This window comes from Cavia porcellus, unplaced genomic scaffold (assembly GCF_034190915.1).
Source record: "Cavia porcellus strain 051 isolate PalLab524CR breed Dunkin Hartley unplaced genomic scaffold, mCavPor4.1 scaffold_14, whole genome shotgun sequence".
Lineage (NCBI taxonomy): Eukaryota > Metazoa > Chordata > Mammalia > Rodentia > Caviidae > Cavia > Cavia porcellus.
The window spans coordinates 18,569,299-18,587,936 of NW_026947497.1; the positions used below are offsets into that span (position 1 = coordinate 18,569,299).

An 18,638-nucleotide genomic window follows, 5' to 3' on the forward strand; every position below is an offset into this window, starting at 1 on the left:
AGGAACACCTTAATGGATTTCCTACACCCCAACATATCTTTTTTACCTCTATTGTGGAATAGCAGTCTGATTTGCCTTTGGTAATCTGGATCAGTCGACCCTTCCAACACCACACTCCCTTTTTAATCTGTTGTTGATTGGGAAGTATGAGGAACCCAAAATGGCAGGAGAAAATCTTAATTTCCGATTCAAGAAAACGAAACAAAAATAGTATGAGAAAGAAACATCAAAAAATATTCTCATTCTGGAACATGAAAGTGAAAATCTGAGTCAAATATGCTATGGTTTTTATAATCCATATATGGCTGCGTAACTTTATATTTTCTGATATCTATCTGTGTATAAGGTAAAATATATATAATTTTTTATGAATACATACATATTCCAGACTTGAACAACAAACTACATGTTAGTTTTAACTGTGTATTGTATAAAAACATAAACTTTTTTTCTGAATTATTCTGGAAATACACCACTGAAGTTTTAATTTGGTCCTCTCTAGTCCCTCAAGAATAATTTCATTTTAGTTCATTCAGATGGAATTTGGAAACAGGATGAAATGGGAAACTCAAGAACACTGAACTCAAGCTCTTCTCCTAGACAATTGTCTTGCAATTTAGCCCCCAGATAACCAAGATCTTGAACCTCCATCTCCCCCGATTTGGGCCTGCCAGGTATCAGTCCTCTGCCTCATAATTCCAAGGAGCAGGCTGGAAAAGGCCTCCAGATAATGTGAAGATGTTTGAAATTTACACCTAAGACTTAATTGTTTGGCAGTGAGTGAAAACGTGAGAGCTTTTTCCTCCCATTGCCTCCAATCCAAACAGGAAAGTCTCAAACCTCCTCAAAATATCTGATTGTGACTTAAAACATAAGTAGCAGCATGGCGATTTACTTTAGAAGGTCATGGATAAGATGTGACAAGCACATGAAACACAACCAAAAATGAACAAATGGTATTGTATCAAACCAAAAAGCTTTTGCATATCTAAAGTCATCTGTATAGAATAGAAAATATTTGCAAATGATACATCTGATAAAAATGCAATGTCTACAATATGTAAAAAACTTCCACAACACACTAGTAAAAAATATCAATGTCTAAATTAAAAATGGGCTACACAGTCAGCACATGGGCTGGGAGGCAAGAACACCCTCCACCACCACCACCCTGTAAGCAACCATCTGATTTGGAGGAGCACAGGCTGAATGGATAGCAACCGAGGTACAAAAACATGCCAATATATGGAAACAACCACAATAACAATCACAATAGTCAATATATGGAGCAATCACAATCACCAGCATATGGAAACAACCTACACATCCACAAGTAGATGCATGGATGAGCAAAATGTGGCGTGCTCACCATTCAGCCTTAAAAAGGATGTAAATTCTGTGATATGCAGCAACATGGATGGACCCAGAGAACATTATGTTAAGGCAAAAAAAAAAAAAAAAAAAAACAGTCACAGAAAGACAAATATTACACAGCTCCACTTATGAGGTATCTAGAAGTAAAATTCATAGAATGAAAGAGTGTGATGGTGGTTGCCTGGGGCCACAGGGACACAACATGAGGAATTACTTAGTGGTAGCCGTGACATTTCTATTAAGCAAGGTGGGTAAGTTTAGAGATCTGCTGCTCTACAATATACTTATAATCAACAATTATGTACATTAGCCATTCATTGAAAAATTTGTTGGGAGGTAGATATCATGGTAAGAATTTTCAACCACATTCAAACAAAATTGAAAAAAAAAAAAAAAGGAGAAAGTACTCGGCTCTTTGCTGTTGTTGGATCAAGTATTAGGGTAAGCAAAGGTTTCCAGGGATGGTAAAGAAGAAGGCAGATGACAGCGTGCTTTCAACCCATCAGTGTCACCTGCACAGGAACAGTGTCTACACAGAATATCAGTGTCATTCGCTGAATGTCAGCCTGATTAGTGTGAAGCAGAAACATCAGATCACCTCAAACAATTTTCAGTCTAAATGTTAATATAGAAATCACTGCCCTACAGAGAAGGAAAAATATCAAAATATAAGTAGGATTATTAAAAATACATTTCTTTGTGGAAAAAATTAGAGTGAAGATTCAATTTTTATGTTATGTGTTGTAGTAATGTTACAGTTTATATACACACGCATACACAAACACATACACACACAGCATTACTCTCACACACACATAGTATTACTTTGGCAATAAAAAGTATTTTTAATTCGGGGAAAGGGCAAAAAGGGCCAAAGGGCCCTCACTTCTGCTTAGCATCATCTAAGGAAGGCTAGGCAAAGAGACAGTGTGGACCACTCAGGCTCCAATGGCCCTTCCTGAATTCTGCCATTGGCTTTCTACTTTCCCTAAAAATTCCCCAGCCTTTCAGTCTGGAACTCAAGTAATGGCTATGTGTGAGCTTCTTCAATACCAAGTGTACAAGCAAATGTTTACATGAGACCAAAGCTATAATATTGCAAATCTGAAGTATATCAATGACAAACACTCAGGGTGCATCAAAGCAAATTCTATGTAGAATGAGCCCAAGGTTAACAATTACTAAGAGTAGATTTGTGCCAGTGAATTTTATGGAAATAAATCAATCTTTTTTCAAAAGGAAGTGAATGAAAATCATCCCTTCCAGCAATGTTTTATTTATAACCCATCATAGAATTTGACTCAGGGCTACACTTCTTATCAGTGGTATAAAAGTGGGGAAGTTGACTCCTTAGTTTCTTCATTAGTAAAAGGTAGAAAATAATGGTATTTACCTCATAAGATAGTTATGTGGATTAGCACTGTAATGCCTTGGTTAGCATGTAACTCTCAATTCAGAGCTTGACATGGGATGGAGACACCCAAATAACTTCTATTTCAGAAAAATTATAACAAAAGAAGACAAATACAAAGGCAAAACAAAAATTCTACATATGATTCAACACCAAGGCCTTAAATAGAGGTTTATTAACATTGTATTGCATATAAATTACGTCACATGGAGGTATATAGTAATTCTAGATAATATAAATGTTATATTCAGGCATTGCAAGGAAGACAATTTAATACAGGACATAAACTTTATAGAATTATTTTATAATAGTTACTCAAAGAATCAAATTCAGAAAGTACAGAAATCTGTTCACACACGGGCTGGGGATTTAGCTCAGCAGGCATATGCACCTGCCTTGCAAGCACGCAGTCATGAGTTCGATGCCCGGTACCAAAAAACAAAGCAAAACCAAAAAAGAATAGAAATCTATATACACACTAAAGACTCAAAGAATCCAGCTGAGTACTGGGTTCTATGGCAATGTCCTGCATGAGTCCAGCTGAAGGCCTAGAACCCATGACAATGACTCATGAAAGTCTGTTTTGCCGACCTGTGCAGGGAAGGCCCAAAGGTCAGTGGTGAGAGCAGGATAAAGGATCTGTGTTGTAGGCTGGTAGACTCCAGTGGTTCTGCACTGGGGTCAGGAAGCGGGTGGTCCAAGTAAGGACCGAAGCTCACCGGAAAAGTACCACAACCATCCTCAGCAACATGAAGTCCCAAGCTCCTCCAATGATAAGAACAGCTGAGTTCATGTCATGAAGCCGATGTGACAAGATTCTGCAGGAGATTGAACAGCACACCATTTTCCCTTCCAGAGTCATGAAGTGGTAATGTGGGACCAGAGCTCCAAAGTGAACCACAGCCATTCTCAGTGACAATAAGGTACTGAGCTCCTCTGATGATGATAACAGCCAAGTTCACATCGGGAAAGAGGTTTGACAAGTTGCTCCAGGAGAACTAAGAGCAACAGGAGAATCAACAACAAGGAGAACCAACAACACCAACTCTTCCTCCCCTGTGCTCCTTTGTATCTTGGTGGGAATCCTCAGGTGGGGCCATCCACATTCAGCACCATGCTGATTCAGTTCTTCTGGTATTACAATACCAGTTATCAATACACCATGATAAACAAATGCCAAGCAAGTTGTTGTGGTCGTGAAAGATGTACTAAAGGTCTAAGATGGGAAAATTCTGCACAAGAAAAGGAACTTAGCATACTTTGTCAATTATTTCTGTTCTGTCTCTAGCTCTCTATGTTTATACATTTCAAAGAGTTTGTTTACAGATATCCAAATAAAACTTAGGAGTGTAAACTTTCCTTTTTATTGATCTACACTTCATGTATTTTAGTGAGTTTTGGTTCATTCATAAGCACTAGAGTTCACAAATTTGCTGGTAGATTTAGAAAGATGAGTATGTATGGAGCCAGATATATCTAAATTTCAGTTGCTGTATTTACTTTGTGACCTTGGATATATTATGTAATTTCTTTATTCTCTGATCTGATCAATGAGAATACATTAATGTCTTCATCTGAGCATTTTTGTGAAGATTAAAAGACATTATTTCAAATGCCTGACATTCAGTATGTGCTTAAAGTTGCTAATTTCTCTGATTTTCCCAAAAGGAAACTTAGAGACCATCTTTTTTCTCATTTTCCAGGCAAGAAGGACTAAGTCCACAGAAGTTTAAACACGCACACACACACACACACACACACAGAGAGAGAGAGAGAGAGAGAGAGAGAGAGAGAGAGCCTGACGTGCTATTCCTACACCTTTTCAGTGCTGTGTTTTCTCTTACTAGCTTGCATAACTTCAATAGAGAAAATTCAGTGGAATCCAAATATATTCTTTTCTGCTTTTAATATAGGTAAGCCACCAAGAGACTTTAAAAGTAGTAGTGAGTTCTATGAAATGTAATAAGTAGTCTAAGAAATGTTTTAAGTTCCCAGAGATATTAAAAACAGAAGTTCTGTTTGTCCAAACTTTCCATAGAGAACATAAGTTTTCTGTATGCTTTGGCACCAAAAACTCCAGACCTCAGTATTTATCTGCACATTTCAACTCAGGCTTCTGGAATGCTCGCCCATGTAATTGGCAAAGCAACTGGCCTTTGGTATTTAGAGCAGTCAAGTTTACTCAGCACTCAGATGCATTTGAGGCACAGCTCGCTGCCCTGAGTCAATGGCACTGGTACAAAATGCAATAGAAATGGAAATGCTGTGATTCTCACCTGGCTGCCATGTTTCTGTCATCTGTTCTCATACCTGAAGATCATCCAGGGACAATCCAAGGGAACCCAGAATCATGTACAGGATGAGAAGAGACAGAATTGAACTACCTGATTTATAGCTGGGCCTCTTTATTTGTGGAAGAGTGACAAGCTTTGTTTGGCAAGAAAGAGATATTCAATACTACCATTTTCAAATGGTCAACCAAAGGAGTCTTATTTCTTTAATAACACGTTTCTAAAATGACATCTTGCCATATTAAAACTAGTTGAGTTTTATTTAGTTCTTTAAAAATTGTAGGTATGTGTGCTTGTCTCTCTCATTTAAAGTTCTTCCTACATCCAGAAAAAGCAGGAAACACTCAGTGTTGCCAAAGCTTCTTGTACTTGCTGTGATTCCTGGAAACTCAACCACTGGAAAAAGTCACTTTCTTGACTACGCGAGGAGCTTTTCCTGAATCACTCAGTTTGCGGAGCTGTATGGATCTGCGGAGGCCAGACAAACGCCAAGGCTGAGGGCACCCACCTGTGGTTATGGGGGTGACCTGCTGCTTTGAGACGTAGCTTATGACCTGGCCTCATGGAGATTTGCTATCCTGTGAGGTGAGGTGGCTGCTATGTTCAACAACATTTGAAAGGACAGAGTACGCTGTGTAAGAGATAAGACTGCAGAGCCAAATCCCTGTCCTGCTAAGGATTAATGTATTTTGTTCTGTTTGTTACACATAATTTTTCTCAGAAGCGAAACCCAGTCAGATTCATAATTAAATATGGATATTTTGAAAAAAACATGTTCTGAAACAACTATTAGATTACTCTGTGCTGCCCCATTTATAAAGTTGGAGGGTTTACACTAATAGGTAATTATACACAAGAGATGGATAGTTGCTTATTTCCAAATCATGGCCACTTGACTGGATATTAGTCTTGGCAGGTGTTTATGGGAAGAGAAACTGCAGTTTACCAGTACTGTGTGAAAAAATAAAACCAGAATCCATTACATCCCTTAACCATAACATGGTTATATTCTCATGCGTTCTAACTGAATCTCACTACCGACAGCCAGAACTGCTCTGTTCCGATCCCTCTGTTTCACACCTTTGTTTGCTTTCAGGAATATTCCAATTTCTAAAGCATCCCAGGAGCCTGGGAGGTTGTTTGATGTGCTAGTCCCTGGGTCAGAGTCCCTGAAATATACTTGTAACATATTTTGCTGAGAAAAATTTTTCGTTTCCTGAAACTCTGCTCTGTGGCTCAGTGGAATGATGAGTTGGTTCTGGTCTGCTACTTCAGTCTTCCTTGTGTTTTTAAGAGGTCTCTTATGAGGACTCGGGGTCCTCTCACGTACCTCCTCCTTCACAATGAAGGGGTAGCTGGTTTCTTTTAGGATCTAAATAAGGAAATCACAACAGTGGCACCAGCCTCAGACCTTGAACTTTTCAATCTTGGGCCAATTATTTTTCTGTGATGGAGACCAACAGCCTTATATTCCTTTTGCTCTCTGAAAGAATGTTCTAGGATACTTTTCAAAGTGTTACATGGGTAGATCTGAAAAGCTATTCTAAATTTTGGTCCTTAAGATTACTTCTCAGATTGAGAAGAAGGAATGTAAAGAGAAATGAAGGAAATCATGTTCAGATGCACACTCAACCACTCTTAGGAAATGAAGTGTCTATCAGTGAGACACTTTTAAAATACAGAGAAATGATTTAGGTCACAATCTTCAGAGTGAGTTGCATAGAACGGAGATTCCAGAACCTCAACAAAGTAAAACTTTACTATGGCTTATTTTGTTCTCTCAGGCTTCCGAGGAAGAGAAATGAGATAGAACTGTACTTCTTTCCTGCTTCCTCTGTCTACTCTGATTACTTCTACTTCCCACATTCAGGGGCCTAAATCCCCTACCACAGTGCATTTTTCTGGCCCAGACTCTCTGAGAAAAATCCGATGTATGGTGTGTGCCCTGATGTCTCCCAGGTCTTGCAGACAACTCTCAGTGGAGGACAGCTGATATCTGACAGTGGTCACTCTGCTTGGTCCTGGGGAGAGAGGCAAAAGGCCAGGTCCCAGCTGATTTCATCTGCTTCACACCATATCAAAGGGCGGAAGGGAGTGGCTGGAGATGCTCCAGATGAACTCGCTGTTCAAGTTCAATGCTAGCATTTTTTGTTTGTTTTGTTTCCAACCAACTAGTGCAGAGAGACACAGCAAACACTCTCAGCAAGTTGTTGCAAGCTTTCTAGATTGAAGATGTGCTGAAATGAGGTTCAGGATGAACCCTGATTTGGAATAAAGGAATCCAGCTTCCAATCTTAATTGGTCTTTGATTTCCTCACCTTTCAGATGAGAGAGCAGGACTAGAGGACCTCTGGAAGAGGCTGGTAAGGATCCTGGATTGATTTCAAGTCCGGAGATGCTTTGAAGTATGTGCCAAATTGTGTTTGTGTGTAGTTTCATTAAAGATGTCTGCCCTCAAAACCACTATGAATCAAGTCCTTTTCAAACTCTAAAATTTGTCAATACTGGGGATCGAACTCACGACCTTGCACTTACCCCATTGAGCTAAATTTCCAGCCCTATCAATACAATTTTTTTAAAAAAATTAATTTGTCTAGTGTTGTCATTGTCTAGTCAGGGTAGTGAAATTCTAATTTTTGTATGTGTTCTGAGTAATAAAAATCAGGAGTGAATAAGTACTTTTCAGAACTGATCACTGAATGCTTATTTAAGAAGTTAATCCAGGTATTCACTATAAAGTAATTAAGTTAACCAAGAAAATAATCCGCTATAATTCTTTCTAGATTCTGAAATGATTTAGCTTTTGAAAAACTAGACTTTATAATTAAGGAAGTAGACTAATGATCTTATAGTCTGAAGGGTATGTGCATACACACGTAGACTGGAAATACACTGTCTCCCAAACTGACAAAATGATATATTGTTTTTACTTGTAAATCTGAAGTGGTCAATTACATGTAATTCACACACTATTTTTTTGTTTTGTACTACTAGAGATTAAACCCAGGGACTTCCTACTAAACTTTATCTCTGTTTCCTTTTGCTGTTTGAAATAAGATCTCCTACGTGGCTAACTTGCCGGGCTGGGATTGCTCTAGCCTCTCAGACTGTTGGCTGGGATTACAGGTGTGCAGTCCACATGTTCCTAAGGAAATCTGAAATGGTCTTGAAGTATAAATTGTTTTAAAATCATAGAAAATTCAGTTTATTTTTGGAAACTGATCTACAGATGATTTTTTTTTAACTTTAAGAATTCTGGTTAGAATTCTGGAGCCTGGACAATGCCATTACTTAGCTGTTTTGTCTATGAGAAGTTCTTAATTTATTCTTGTATTTCAGGTCTTTAAATTTCTTTTTGCACTTGCAAAGTAAACGGTAGTGAACTAAATGTCCTCAAAACCTACATCCTCAATGACACACAAATGTACTTGGGATTTTAAATGTCTGTATAAGACATACAGCCCTCCTGAAGATTAATTTAGTGGACAAGACTGTCCTTTCATGTTAGCTAGCTTTTCAGTTCTTTTGTTAATTAAGAACAAGTTTTTCTTTTTTGTCTGTAGTTTACCACAATACTCCTAAAATCTAAGCACATTAGTGAATATGGCAACTTAATTATAATAGGTTTTCCCTTCTGTTTGAGAATGATATGGTTTTCAAAATGTATATTTTGCTTTCCTACAATTATACAAAGACAAATTTCAGTGGGGCCATGAAAGAGGTCTTGGGTTTATCCAGACTATTTATAAACCACCATCACAGCTGGATGAGAGGGGAAAGCTTGGTTAAATTGACTTGGCCTGGTTCCTAGGGTTTCCTGGGCATTAAGCAATATCTGAGAGTTAAGTCTGCCACCTTGAGAAGCAGCAATAGTCCTGATTCACTATCGTCTCACCTAACACGTTGCTCTATAAACTAATACATATGCAGATCATATAACTAAACTAATTCTCTTTCTAAGCAACCACATTTATAAGTTAGGATGTAACATCTCTGGGATGTTGTCAATTTTAAAGACTCTCTTTCCGAGGTGGTTGTTTAACATGACCAACGGGTTTGTATTCTTTACCTTTAAAAAAATTTCTTTCAGACATCAGATTTGACATAGATGTGGTCAGTTTCATCTGAGTATATTGATACTGAGGAGTTGAGTGACATGCTTTAAGGGGGATGGTTCCCCCTAATGTGTGCAGAGCACAATTCCTAAGGGTACCGACCCTGCTTCAGTTCTGAATTTCATAGACAGGCTGCTTCTGAACACTCCTATCTGAAAGGTGGTGGCACCAGCCAGAGGACAATGTACAGGGGAAGGGATTATCTTGGTCCCCACTTGTATTCACAGAATTTTGTGATTTATAGGCACAGAATTCTACAAAAGGCAACCTCTGATGACAGAAGGCATGTAACAGTTAAATCTTACCAAATTCTATCACTGAATTTATAGATGAGAAAAGGAGCTGATTGGAAGGAATACCTTTTCCCAAAGTTATATCATGTGAGTGATTGGAAATTCCAGACATTTCTGAATCTTGGTCCAGTGATCTCATGACATCTCATGATCTATGCATAGACTCCATGGGGAAGGAAACTACTTAACACTACCCTTTCTGTAGTCTCTGACAGTTTCAGTTATCACTTACTTAAACTGTATCTTACACCAAAATTACTTTTAAAAATACACCAAAGTTGATGTTAGAAGCTTTTACAGTGTTCTTGTTACTAACTAAAGTCCTGAATGATATTTGCTAAGTTGCTTCTGCTGGAAGTTAAAATACTATTTTGTAATATTCTAGCAGACAGAAATACTTGAAATATGTCAACTTTGTATTTAAAATAAATTCTTAAAATATGATACAGTTCAGCTTTTTAAGCACGATTGAATGATCATTACGCAGTTAAAAGTACTTGTCTTCTTCTTTTAAAACAAGAGTGCTGTAGCTTTTTCTACTCCCTCACAGCTGCTGGCTCCTATTCAATGCCAAAATATACACTTTAATAATTGTTTCTAATACCAGAGTAACTTTAGGGAGATGTAGCAGTCCCTTGTAACTATTAAAAAAGATCAAATTTGGTGCCAAAGAGCAGAAACGTACAATTTTAGGAACAGATTAGAAATTAAATACACCAAGGTAGCTGCTTGGGAAAATGAACAGTATATAATCTAATATCTTTAATTTTATGTACATGAATATAATGCATGTCAACTTTGTACATGAGATACATACAGTATTTAAACATTTTCTTCAACAAATAAGAATTTACAACAGCAATATAACTGACTAGAGGACTGTCCACGTAATAATACTTAGATTAGATTTGTACTTTAACAGGGAAAGAATTTAATAGTTTATAATCATAGAGACACTGACATTTAAAACAAGACTTTATAAAATAATTTATATATTTATATATATATATATCCTAGCATCTATAGACAGGAATGTTTTGCATTTGTGGATGTGTGCAATGAATGGCATATTTTAAATTTTTAAGTAATAAAATAATTTAGAAGCAGTTCATGCAGTGGTCAAAGCAAGGGATGGCAGTTCCTTCAAGATGTCCTCTATCTTTGACATCAACAGCATCAGACACATACTAGGTACCCCGGAGGGTACACTAGACCAAGTCTCCTTCAAGTTTTTATAAACATCAATATACACATGCTGATATCTTTCCTTCCATAGGTCAAACTTGTCCTAGTCACAACTTCTCTCCGCTGTGGGAGTACTGAGTCTATAGGTAAAATGATTTAAGTCCTTCCTGGGGCTCTACATAATATATGTCTATACCAGGTGACTAACAGAACTTCCTGGTTTTCACAATTTTACTCTGATACTTCACCGAATGCCCCCCATGTCCTATGACATAAACATCCAGCAGGTAAGATTTTCCAGGCTGGAGATCTCTAATGGTTTCTGTAGTCACTGCTTTCTGTAGGTTCTGGCTGTGAAAATATTTACAAAGGACCTTTTCGGATTTCTTCCTCGTATCCGGTCCTAGGCACTGGTTTTGCTCCCTTTTCTTCTGGTCTTCGCTGTAGTTATCATCCACTTCTTTTTTGTAGATGCAGAACTTGTTCCTCTCCTGGGTGCCCAGCCAGGCCACAGTGGCTGAAGTGCAGGTGCGGAGCTTATCGAAGGCTTTGATTCTCGTGTCCTCAGGAAGGGAGGGGAATGATTGCTTAGTAGGCCTGGTGGTGGCTAGAATTTTCAGCATTGATGCTCCTTTCTTGTTTCCTTTTAGTCGAATGAGGTACTTTGCTTTAGGTTTTCCTCTTAGCTGAAACTGCCGGATGCCTTCCATATTCTGAGACAGCAGAAGTTTCCCGTCCCTTCTCACTTGTATCTGGATGGCATCCAGGCAAGAGTGAATAAAGATGGTGACTTTTTGGTGGGAAGACACTGGAGCAAACCGGAGGAACTTGGCTCCCTTCCTTTTAATGAATACATCTGTCACTTTCCCGTCTTTGAGCTCCAAGGTCTTCTGTTTTGCTTCCTCCTTTGTCCTGGCAAAGGTACCCACGTAGGCGGTGCTTGTGTTGCTGTTGGTGTTGACCACGAAGATGTCAAAGTAGTACTGCGTGTCAGGTTTCAGATCCGAAATGGTGAAGATGTTCTTGTTTCCTATGCAGATCTGTTGGATGTCAACCTTGGGCCTGGAGTAGACCTGCCGGCCCAGTTTAGGAGATGGCTTTGCCAGGTAGCTGCGTTCTTTACCCAGATTATCTGCGGGAAATCCAAAGTGGGCAAAGTCAAAGGGGCTGAAATCCAGGCCAGGTTTGGGTGCTATCATGAAAGCGTCATCCGCACTCAGCTTTGCATCCACCGCACAGAGACTTTTAAAATTGTGTTCTCTGTTGATGACCACACAGTACTGGATGGGTTGTTTCAACAAAGAGGCTGTGGGGCTCGGTTTCCAGGCCAAAGTGACTGTGGTGCGTCCCAGGGAAGTCACATCCACTCTGGGGTCATAGGGTAACTCGGGGTAAGGCTGATCCGACTCTGGAGTGGTGGTGGCATACACTTTGAAATGTGTGTCTTTCTCTGTTGAAAGAAGCTCCAACTGATACAAGCCTGATGGAGAACTGGAAGAGATGAAATACTCCACATCGTTGCCCTTGTAGGAGAACAGCTCTGTGCCCTCCTCGTTAATGATCTGCTGCTTCTGCTGCTCCAGAGGTTCGGGGTCACCTGGAAGGACGAGAGAAACGCACGCTGGTGTCATTCGTGGCTTGAAATCTCAAATGTGTTTCTCAGGTTATCTTATTTTTTTTTTCTCCATTTGAGAGACATTATATGCTCACAATCAGAAAATAGGATTGATACAAAAATAACACATCCTTTGGTTCATAATCTCGAGACAGTATTTTATTACAACTTTTGTTTATTTATGTCAACCCGTACATATTTTTTGTGCAGTTGATACTATTTTCGCTCACTTTTCTCTGTAGCTTAATAACATTTATTATACATATGTGTATCTAGACAAACCTCTGCTTTTTGAATCCTGTTTTCCCACTTAATATATCAAAAAGTAATGTTGATTTTTGACTATAAATAATGCCTTTATATATATATATTATATAGAATATACATATCCATATATTCTATATATGTATATAAATGTATATATGTATATAAATCTATATCTATATCTGTCTCTCTCTCTATGTATATGGCTTTTCTGTTTTTAAGTTATTTCTTCAGAGTAGAAAACAATTAGTGGAATTTTTAAATCAAAATTGATAATGTTATTCCTGACTGCCAATCTGCTTACTGAAAAAATCCTATCAGTTTGTATTTTTTTTTCTGGTCCCAGGAATTGAGCTCATGACCTCGAGCTTGCCAGGGAAGCACTGTGCCACTGAGCTATATCCCTGGCTCTATCAGTTCATGTTTTAATGGCTAACAATCTTACTATAAGCAGGACTGGATAATCTTATTGACATATAGACAATAAAGCACCAGTGAGAGTAACTAAATTCAATACCCAGAGTGTGTATCCTGGAATAATACAGAGGAGGTAATGGGAAATTAATTTTTCCATTTTGTACTGCTGTTAACTTTGGGTATCATACAGATGTCAGTGTGTAGACAAGTTTCTAGAAGCTGGGGAAAGATTGGGTAAAGAGTGGGAACAAACTTTTTCCAAAGTGAGGTATGTAGAATTTTACAGCCCTGACCTGTGGGCTGAACACAATCAGTGTGGGGCTGTTACTCGAAGAGTTCATTTTCTTTATTTGTCCCCTCACCCTCTACAGTCATTTCCTGTATTTGCTAAGTGTGACGCTTGGTCTTCTTTGTAAGCTATAGCTTGCTGCCTGCTTCACAGGACACCCACTATCCGGCTTCATTCGTGAGCTATGACAGCCTTAAACGGACCAGCCTCTCTACAGGGCAGCAGAGGTACTGTTCCTTTTCACTTGTGTCTCACTATCCATTTTCTGCTATTTGCAGCTTCTTTAATTGCCAAATTATCTTCATCCTGATTTTCTTTTGTTCTTGGCCTTTGCTGATAGAGGCCTCTCTTTTCCTCTGTTTGATGATTCCCTAGAGGTTCTTAAACTGCTCTGAATATTAAAATAGACTAGGGGGAGCTTTTAAAAATTTAAATGCCCAAGTCACATCTCCTAGTAATTAAATCAGAACCTTTGAGGGAAAAATCCAAGAATCAATACTTTTCAAAGTCCTCCAGGTAATGAAAATGTTCAGACAAGATGGCCAATGACTATTATAGACGTCAAACCTCTCGCCCTCTCCCTAATTCTTCACCCTCTTATCTACCTTGCCTGATTTTTCGCTTTGCCTACATCGTTATCTTTCTCCCCTATCTCCTTCTCAGTCTCTGTCTCTACCTGTGCATCCCTGTGTGTTTTTCTTACTCAGAAAGGCATATGTGTTTCACAAGCCTCTCAGCCATCCGTGCAGAGGCCCAAGGCCAGCCCTGTCTTGCTGCTTACCTGAACCCTCCCCACTGGTCTCCTCTGGCAGCTCCTGGAGACTCAGCTTCCACTCTAAAGGCGCATCACAGGGAGTGACTGTGACTGACAGTGGGGTGTTGTCTTCTTCAACCACAAAGAAATACCTGTAGGAAAGTGGACCAATTCAGAGCATGGTAATTCTAATACTGACAATCAAAACTTACTGGGAAAATGGTTTAGTTTTCGTATTTGTGTCTTTACCAGAATAAAATTGACTACATGGCATAAGACACAGTGCAGCCTTCCCTATGGAAGTCCAACAGTCCCAAGATGCTGCAACCAGATTTGGCATTAACAAATAAAGCGTGAGATAATAGAAGAATTGGGCCAAAAGAATTCTGGGTTAAAAATCGACTCACACATGTCAATTAAATATTACTTAAAACAGGTCCTGGTCATGATGAAGAATTCTTGGGTATGGTGCCTTACAAGCAATGTATTTTCTATGAATTTGGTGATGCTTGTACAGTATCCTCTAGTTGTCCACTGTTTCAAAAGGTCATTTTCACAGCAACCTAGTTCTTAAATATATATTGATTTATGACAAGAAAGCACAGATATCCCATTCTCACATCGTGATTTTTATTCAAATTTACTATTCCATATCCTTTTGGAGTGAGGCGCTGAATCATCATTTGAAAAATAACTTTTAAAAGTAAAGCTACCTGTGTCTGCCAGTCAAAAGACATATTTTTCTATCATATCTTTTTGACTAATATTTCCTATTAGATTAAATAAGTTAATGGTTTTAAAGCAGAATACTAAAAAGTCAAGATTTTCAGCTCTGTGCCTTTTCCTTCAGACTTTTTAATGATGCTTCAAAAGACTTTTAAGGACAATAAAAATATTGCTGAACTATAAAGATGTGGTGTATTCTTACTCCGAGTAACTGAGATGATTTCATGTAATTATCTTCCAAACCCCACACTCATCGTGCAAAGCAGAAGCTGTGGTTTCGGTGCTTGGAGTCGAGCTCTGCTCTGGTTTTGTGGTGAACAGAATCAAGTTTGACATCCTGTACACTGTACAAGCAGGTGTCCCTTGTTTCCTTCCTCCTTTCTACATCCACCTCCGACTCCTCGCTAAACTGACGCCCTTACCTTCTGCGCTGCTTCCTTCTAACCCCAGCCTCTAAGCTCTGAGGTAACCACAGGTCTGTACATGAGCGTTTCTTTCCTGCCTGCCCTTACTTCCCGTGTGACCTTCCCCGGACCCACAGCTTTACTGCCTCTGGGTTACATCCCAGATTTAAATCCTCAACCTGGACTCTTACCTAATTCTTGCCCCCTTCACTAAGACATTACAGCAATTTCAAACTTAAGATGCTCAGTTCTGAAATAAATCAACCTCACATGTGTGAATACCGAATAGTTTCCCTAATGTAAGTAATGATTCAAATATATAAAAGTATGTGGTAATCATGATTCCCCATTATGTGGCCTTGAAGCCTTATAAAGTTTTCACTTACTAATTGGAATGGCTTTATTCTGGGCTGTTTGATATTATTGCCTGTGATGAAATGAACAGCTGTTTTGAAGAAAATAAGTCATCATAATAGCTAGTGCTGATTTACTATTTCTATCTTGTTTTGAAGCCCCACCAAACTATGGCTCTTGTCTCCATTGGTTTTATCATGATGTATCTTGCTGGATTTTATTATATGTGATAGTATAAACAAAAATTGTTATAGGCAAAGAGATGTTATAGAAACCATTGTTCGTTTTCTGTTAGGTGGTTCTAAATACCCTACAATGCCTTCATCCACTTGAATGGTTTTACACTGACTTGATATATTTGAAGGTATAGTATATCAAGTTATATTCAAATATTTCAAGGAAAAAGACACTATGGTAACTACTATTAAGTCGGGTTATTTAGTGGTGAAGCACTAGGTTGCTGAAACTGTCGTGCTTTGACCTGTATTGTTATGTTGTTGTGTCCTCTTTTGTCTCAATCTCTCCTTTATTCATTAAAAAAAATTATTTAGTTATTTTTTATGTTTTTTTAATTAAGGGGAAAAATAAAAAAAATTAGCAGGATATATTATAGTAACTATTTTTGATTTCCTATTAACTTGATTTGAAGTCCTGTAATACTCCCACTATCTTGTTTTGACTGATTAGACTCTGTTCCGATCTGTATAATAGTATCAAGTTTGAGGGTATAGGCAACTACTTTGAAGACAATAAGATTCACTAAGATGCCCATTCTGGTTTGACTATTATCTTCTTTTGAAGTCCTGTAATGTTTGCAAGGTTTAGGTTTTATTGGTCTTGTTCTCTACTGTTTTGTTCAACTTTATAATACCTAATGAGATAGACAATTCTTTTTAACGAAGCAAGACGCATTATGGTAACCATTGTTGATAACCTTGTACTCTGTTTTTACATCATGTGCTGTGTCTGTCCTTGGTTTTGACTGACAGCTTTGTTTTGCCATATTTGACTTTATTCTCTTCCAAAAAAAAAAAAAAGTAATAAGAACTAAGGAGTAATAAAACCCAAAATGTGCAAATTGTGTTGTAAAAAAAGAGAAGGAAAAAAAGTGCTCTAAAGGATACAACTGCAAGTGTGTTTAGGGGTATTAAATAGATGACCATATTAATGTTTTTGGTTGGATCATTGAACACAACTGTTTGCGGTCTTGCTGTTTGAATGTCCACTTTGTATGCTTTGATACTGTGACTTGAGCAACTATCTCTAAGATGATAGTGTGTAATCTATTAACTGGTGATTTCTTACTGTGTTTTTTTTTTGTAGTTCTGTATTACTTGTACCCTTACACTGCTTTGTTTTGTTTTGTTTTTTCTCTTTTTCCTCTTAAAAAAATTAAAAAAAACAAAGATGCTCAATTCAAATTTCAAATTGTATCCTCAAAATCAGCTTCTCCTGTAGTCTCTCCCTTCTCAGTAAAACTTCAGATCATTCAGAGTATTGCGGAGTTATTCTTTACTTTCTTTACCATTTCACATAAAGTGGATCCACAGACAGTTTACTCCACTTTTAAAATATATTAGAGTAGCCAAGTGGGGCAGGGAAAAGAAACAAGAAGCCAATTCTCCCTTCCCTTGAGCCAGCAGCAGCCACGTGGGACAAGAAGCCAAATCTCCCATTCTATGAGCCACCTGGCACACGAGCTGGGAGGCAAGAGGAACCCCCTCCCCCAAGCAATCGACTGATTCAGAGGCTCACGGGCTGAGCTGATAGCATCTGAGGCTCAAAAACAATTTAAATTTGAATTGTTTGATTGACTTCTCGGGCCTAAAACCAGTAGTCTGAGCATCTATTTAGAGGATAACAATATATAACATAGCAGCTATGGGGAATTTCCTTCTGTCTTGGTTTTGAAATCCAATATTGTTCTCACTGTTTTGTTCCTTTTCATTGTTTTGTTTTCTTCAGTGTTATATTTTGATTTTTTATTCTGTTCTGTTTTGATGGATTTTATTTTGTCTGATGGTATGGACAGCAGTTTTGAAGATAACCAGAGGCATTATGGTAACCATCATTGATTTCCTGTTACCCTGTTTTGAACTCCTGTATCACTTTTACTCTTTGGTTTTGCTTGAATTTAATCTGTTTTATTTTGTTTGGTTTTATTCTCTTTAAAATAAAATTTAAAAATTAAATATAATAAAATTTATTACTTTGTTCTAGTTTACCTGTTTCCACCTGCCTGACCCGACCCTCCCTTATCTCCCACCTGAGGCTTGCAGTCGCCTCCTGAGTGGTCTCCCTGGACACTCATCAGCCCCCTGATTCACTCTCCCCGTCTAAGCAGAGTGACCCTTGTAAACATTCCAAGTAGCATTTCTCCTTGCTCAAGCCCTTCAAGAGCATCTGATTCATCCAGCATACGAAACACAGAACTTCAATGCTTCACAAGTTCCTTCATGTTCAGTCCTTCATCTCTAAACTCTTCTTTTGCATTCTCTCTTTCATCCAGCTTCTTTTTCTTTTTCTTTTTTACCAGTACCAGGGATCGAACTCACGACCACACACTTGCAAGGCAGGTGCTTATGCTGCTGAGCTAAATCCTCAGCCCTCATCCAGCTTCTTACAAACCCCTGTCTCAAGGTCTCTGTGTTCTTGTTCCTCCACCTGACAGACCCTTTCTTCAGGTAGTGGCCAAGCTTTCTTGAACTCTTGATTCAAGTGCCATCTTGCCATCAATCTACTTTCTTTCCTTACGTGCTATATCAACTTCTTACCACGAAGCTCTTCATTATCCAACTTTTCTTCAAGACATTTATGTATCTATTGTATATTTCTTTCATTATTTTTCCATCTCCCCCAATTAGAATGAAAGTTGTAAGCAGTCAAGACACTTGATTCACTCGTATAGACTCAGTGGCCCAAAGAATTAATAAAATAATTGAATGAATTAATAAACTGCTATTTCTCATAATCTACCTCCAGATATTACCATTTATGAATCATTCGTTATGTTACACCAGAGTCATTTCTTTAAAAAGTTAACACAGTATGCAATTTCAGCTTACAGATCCTTTCTAGCTTTAGATTTTAGCACTGGAGGGAGAATCAATCAGTATTCCTCAGTGGTCTGGTCCTACCTACTGCCC

General features: G+C 38.2%; 1 protein-coding gene across 1 annotated transcript in view; it reads right to left on the reverse strand.

Moving 5' to 3' along the window:
* Positions 1 to 10,213: 10,213 nt before the first annotated feature.
* The window catches only part of Ndnf (neuron derived neurotrophic factor), a 37,246-nt gene continuing 28,821 nt past the window's right edge, over positions 10,214 to 18,638 (reverse strand). Inside the window, exons 3-4 of the mRNA XM_063260720.1 lie at positions 14,036 to 14,160; positions 10,214 to 12,266 (exon numbers count right to left, since the gene is read on the reverse strand). Coding sequence (XP_063116790.1) covers positions 10,873 to 12,266; positions 14,036 to 14,160 — 1,519 coding nt within the window. The 3' untranslated portion in view covers positions 10,214 to 10,872. The remainder of the gene's footprint in view (positions 12,267 to 14,035; positions 14,161 to 18,638) is intronic.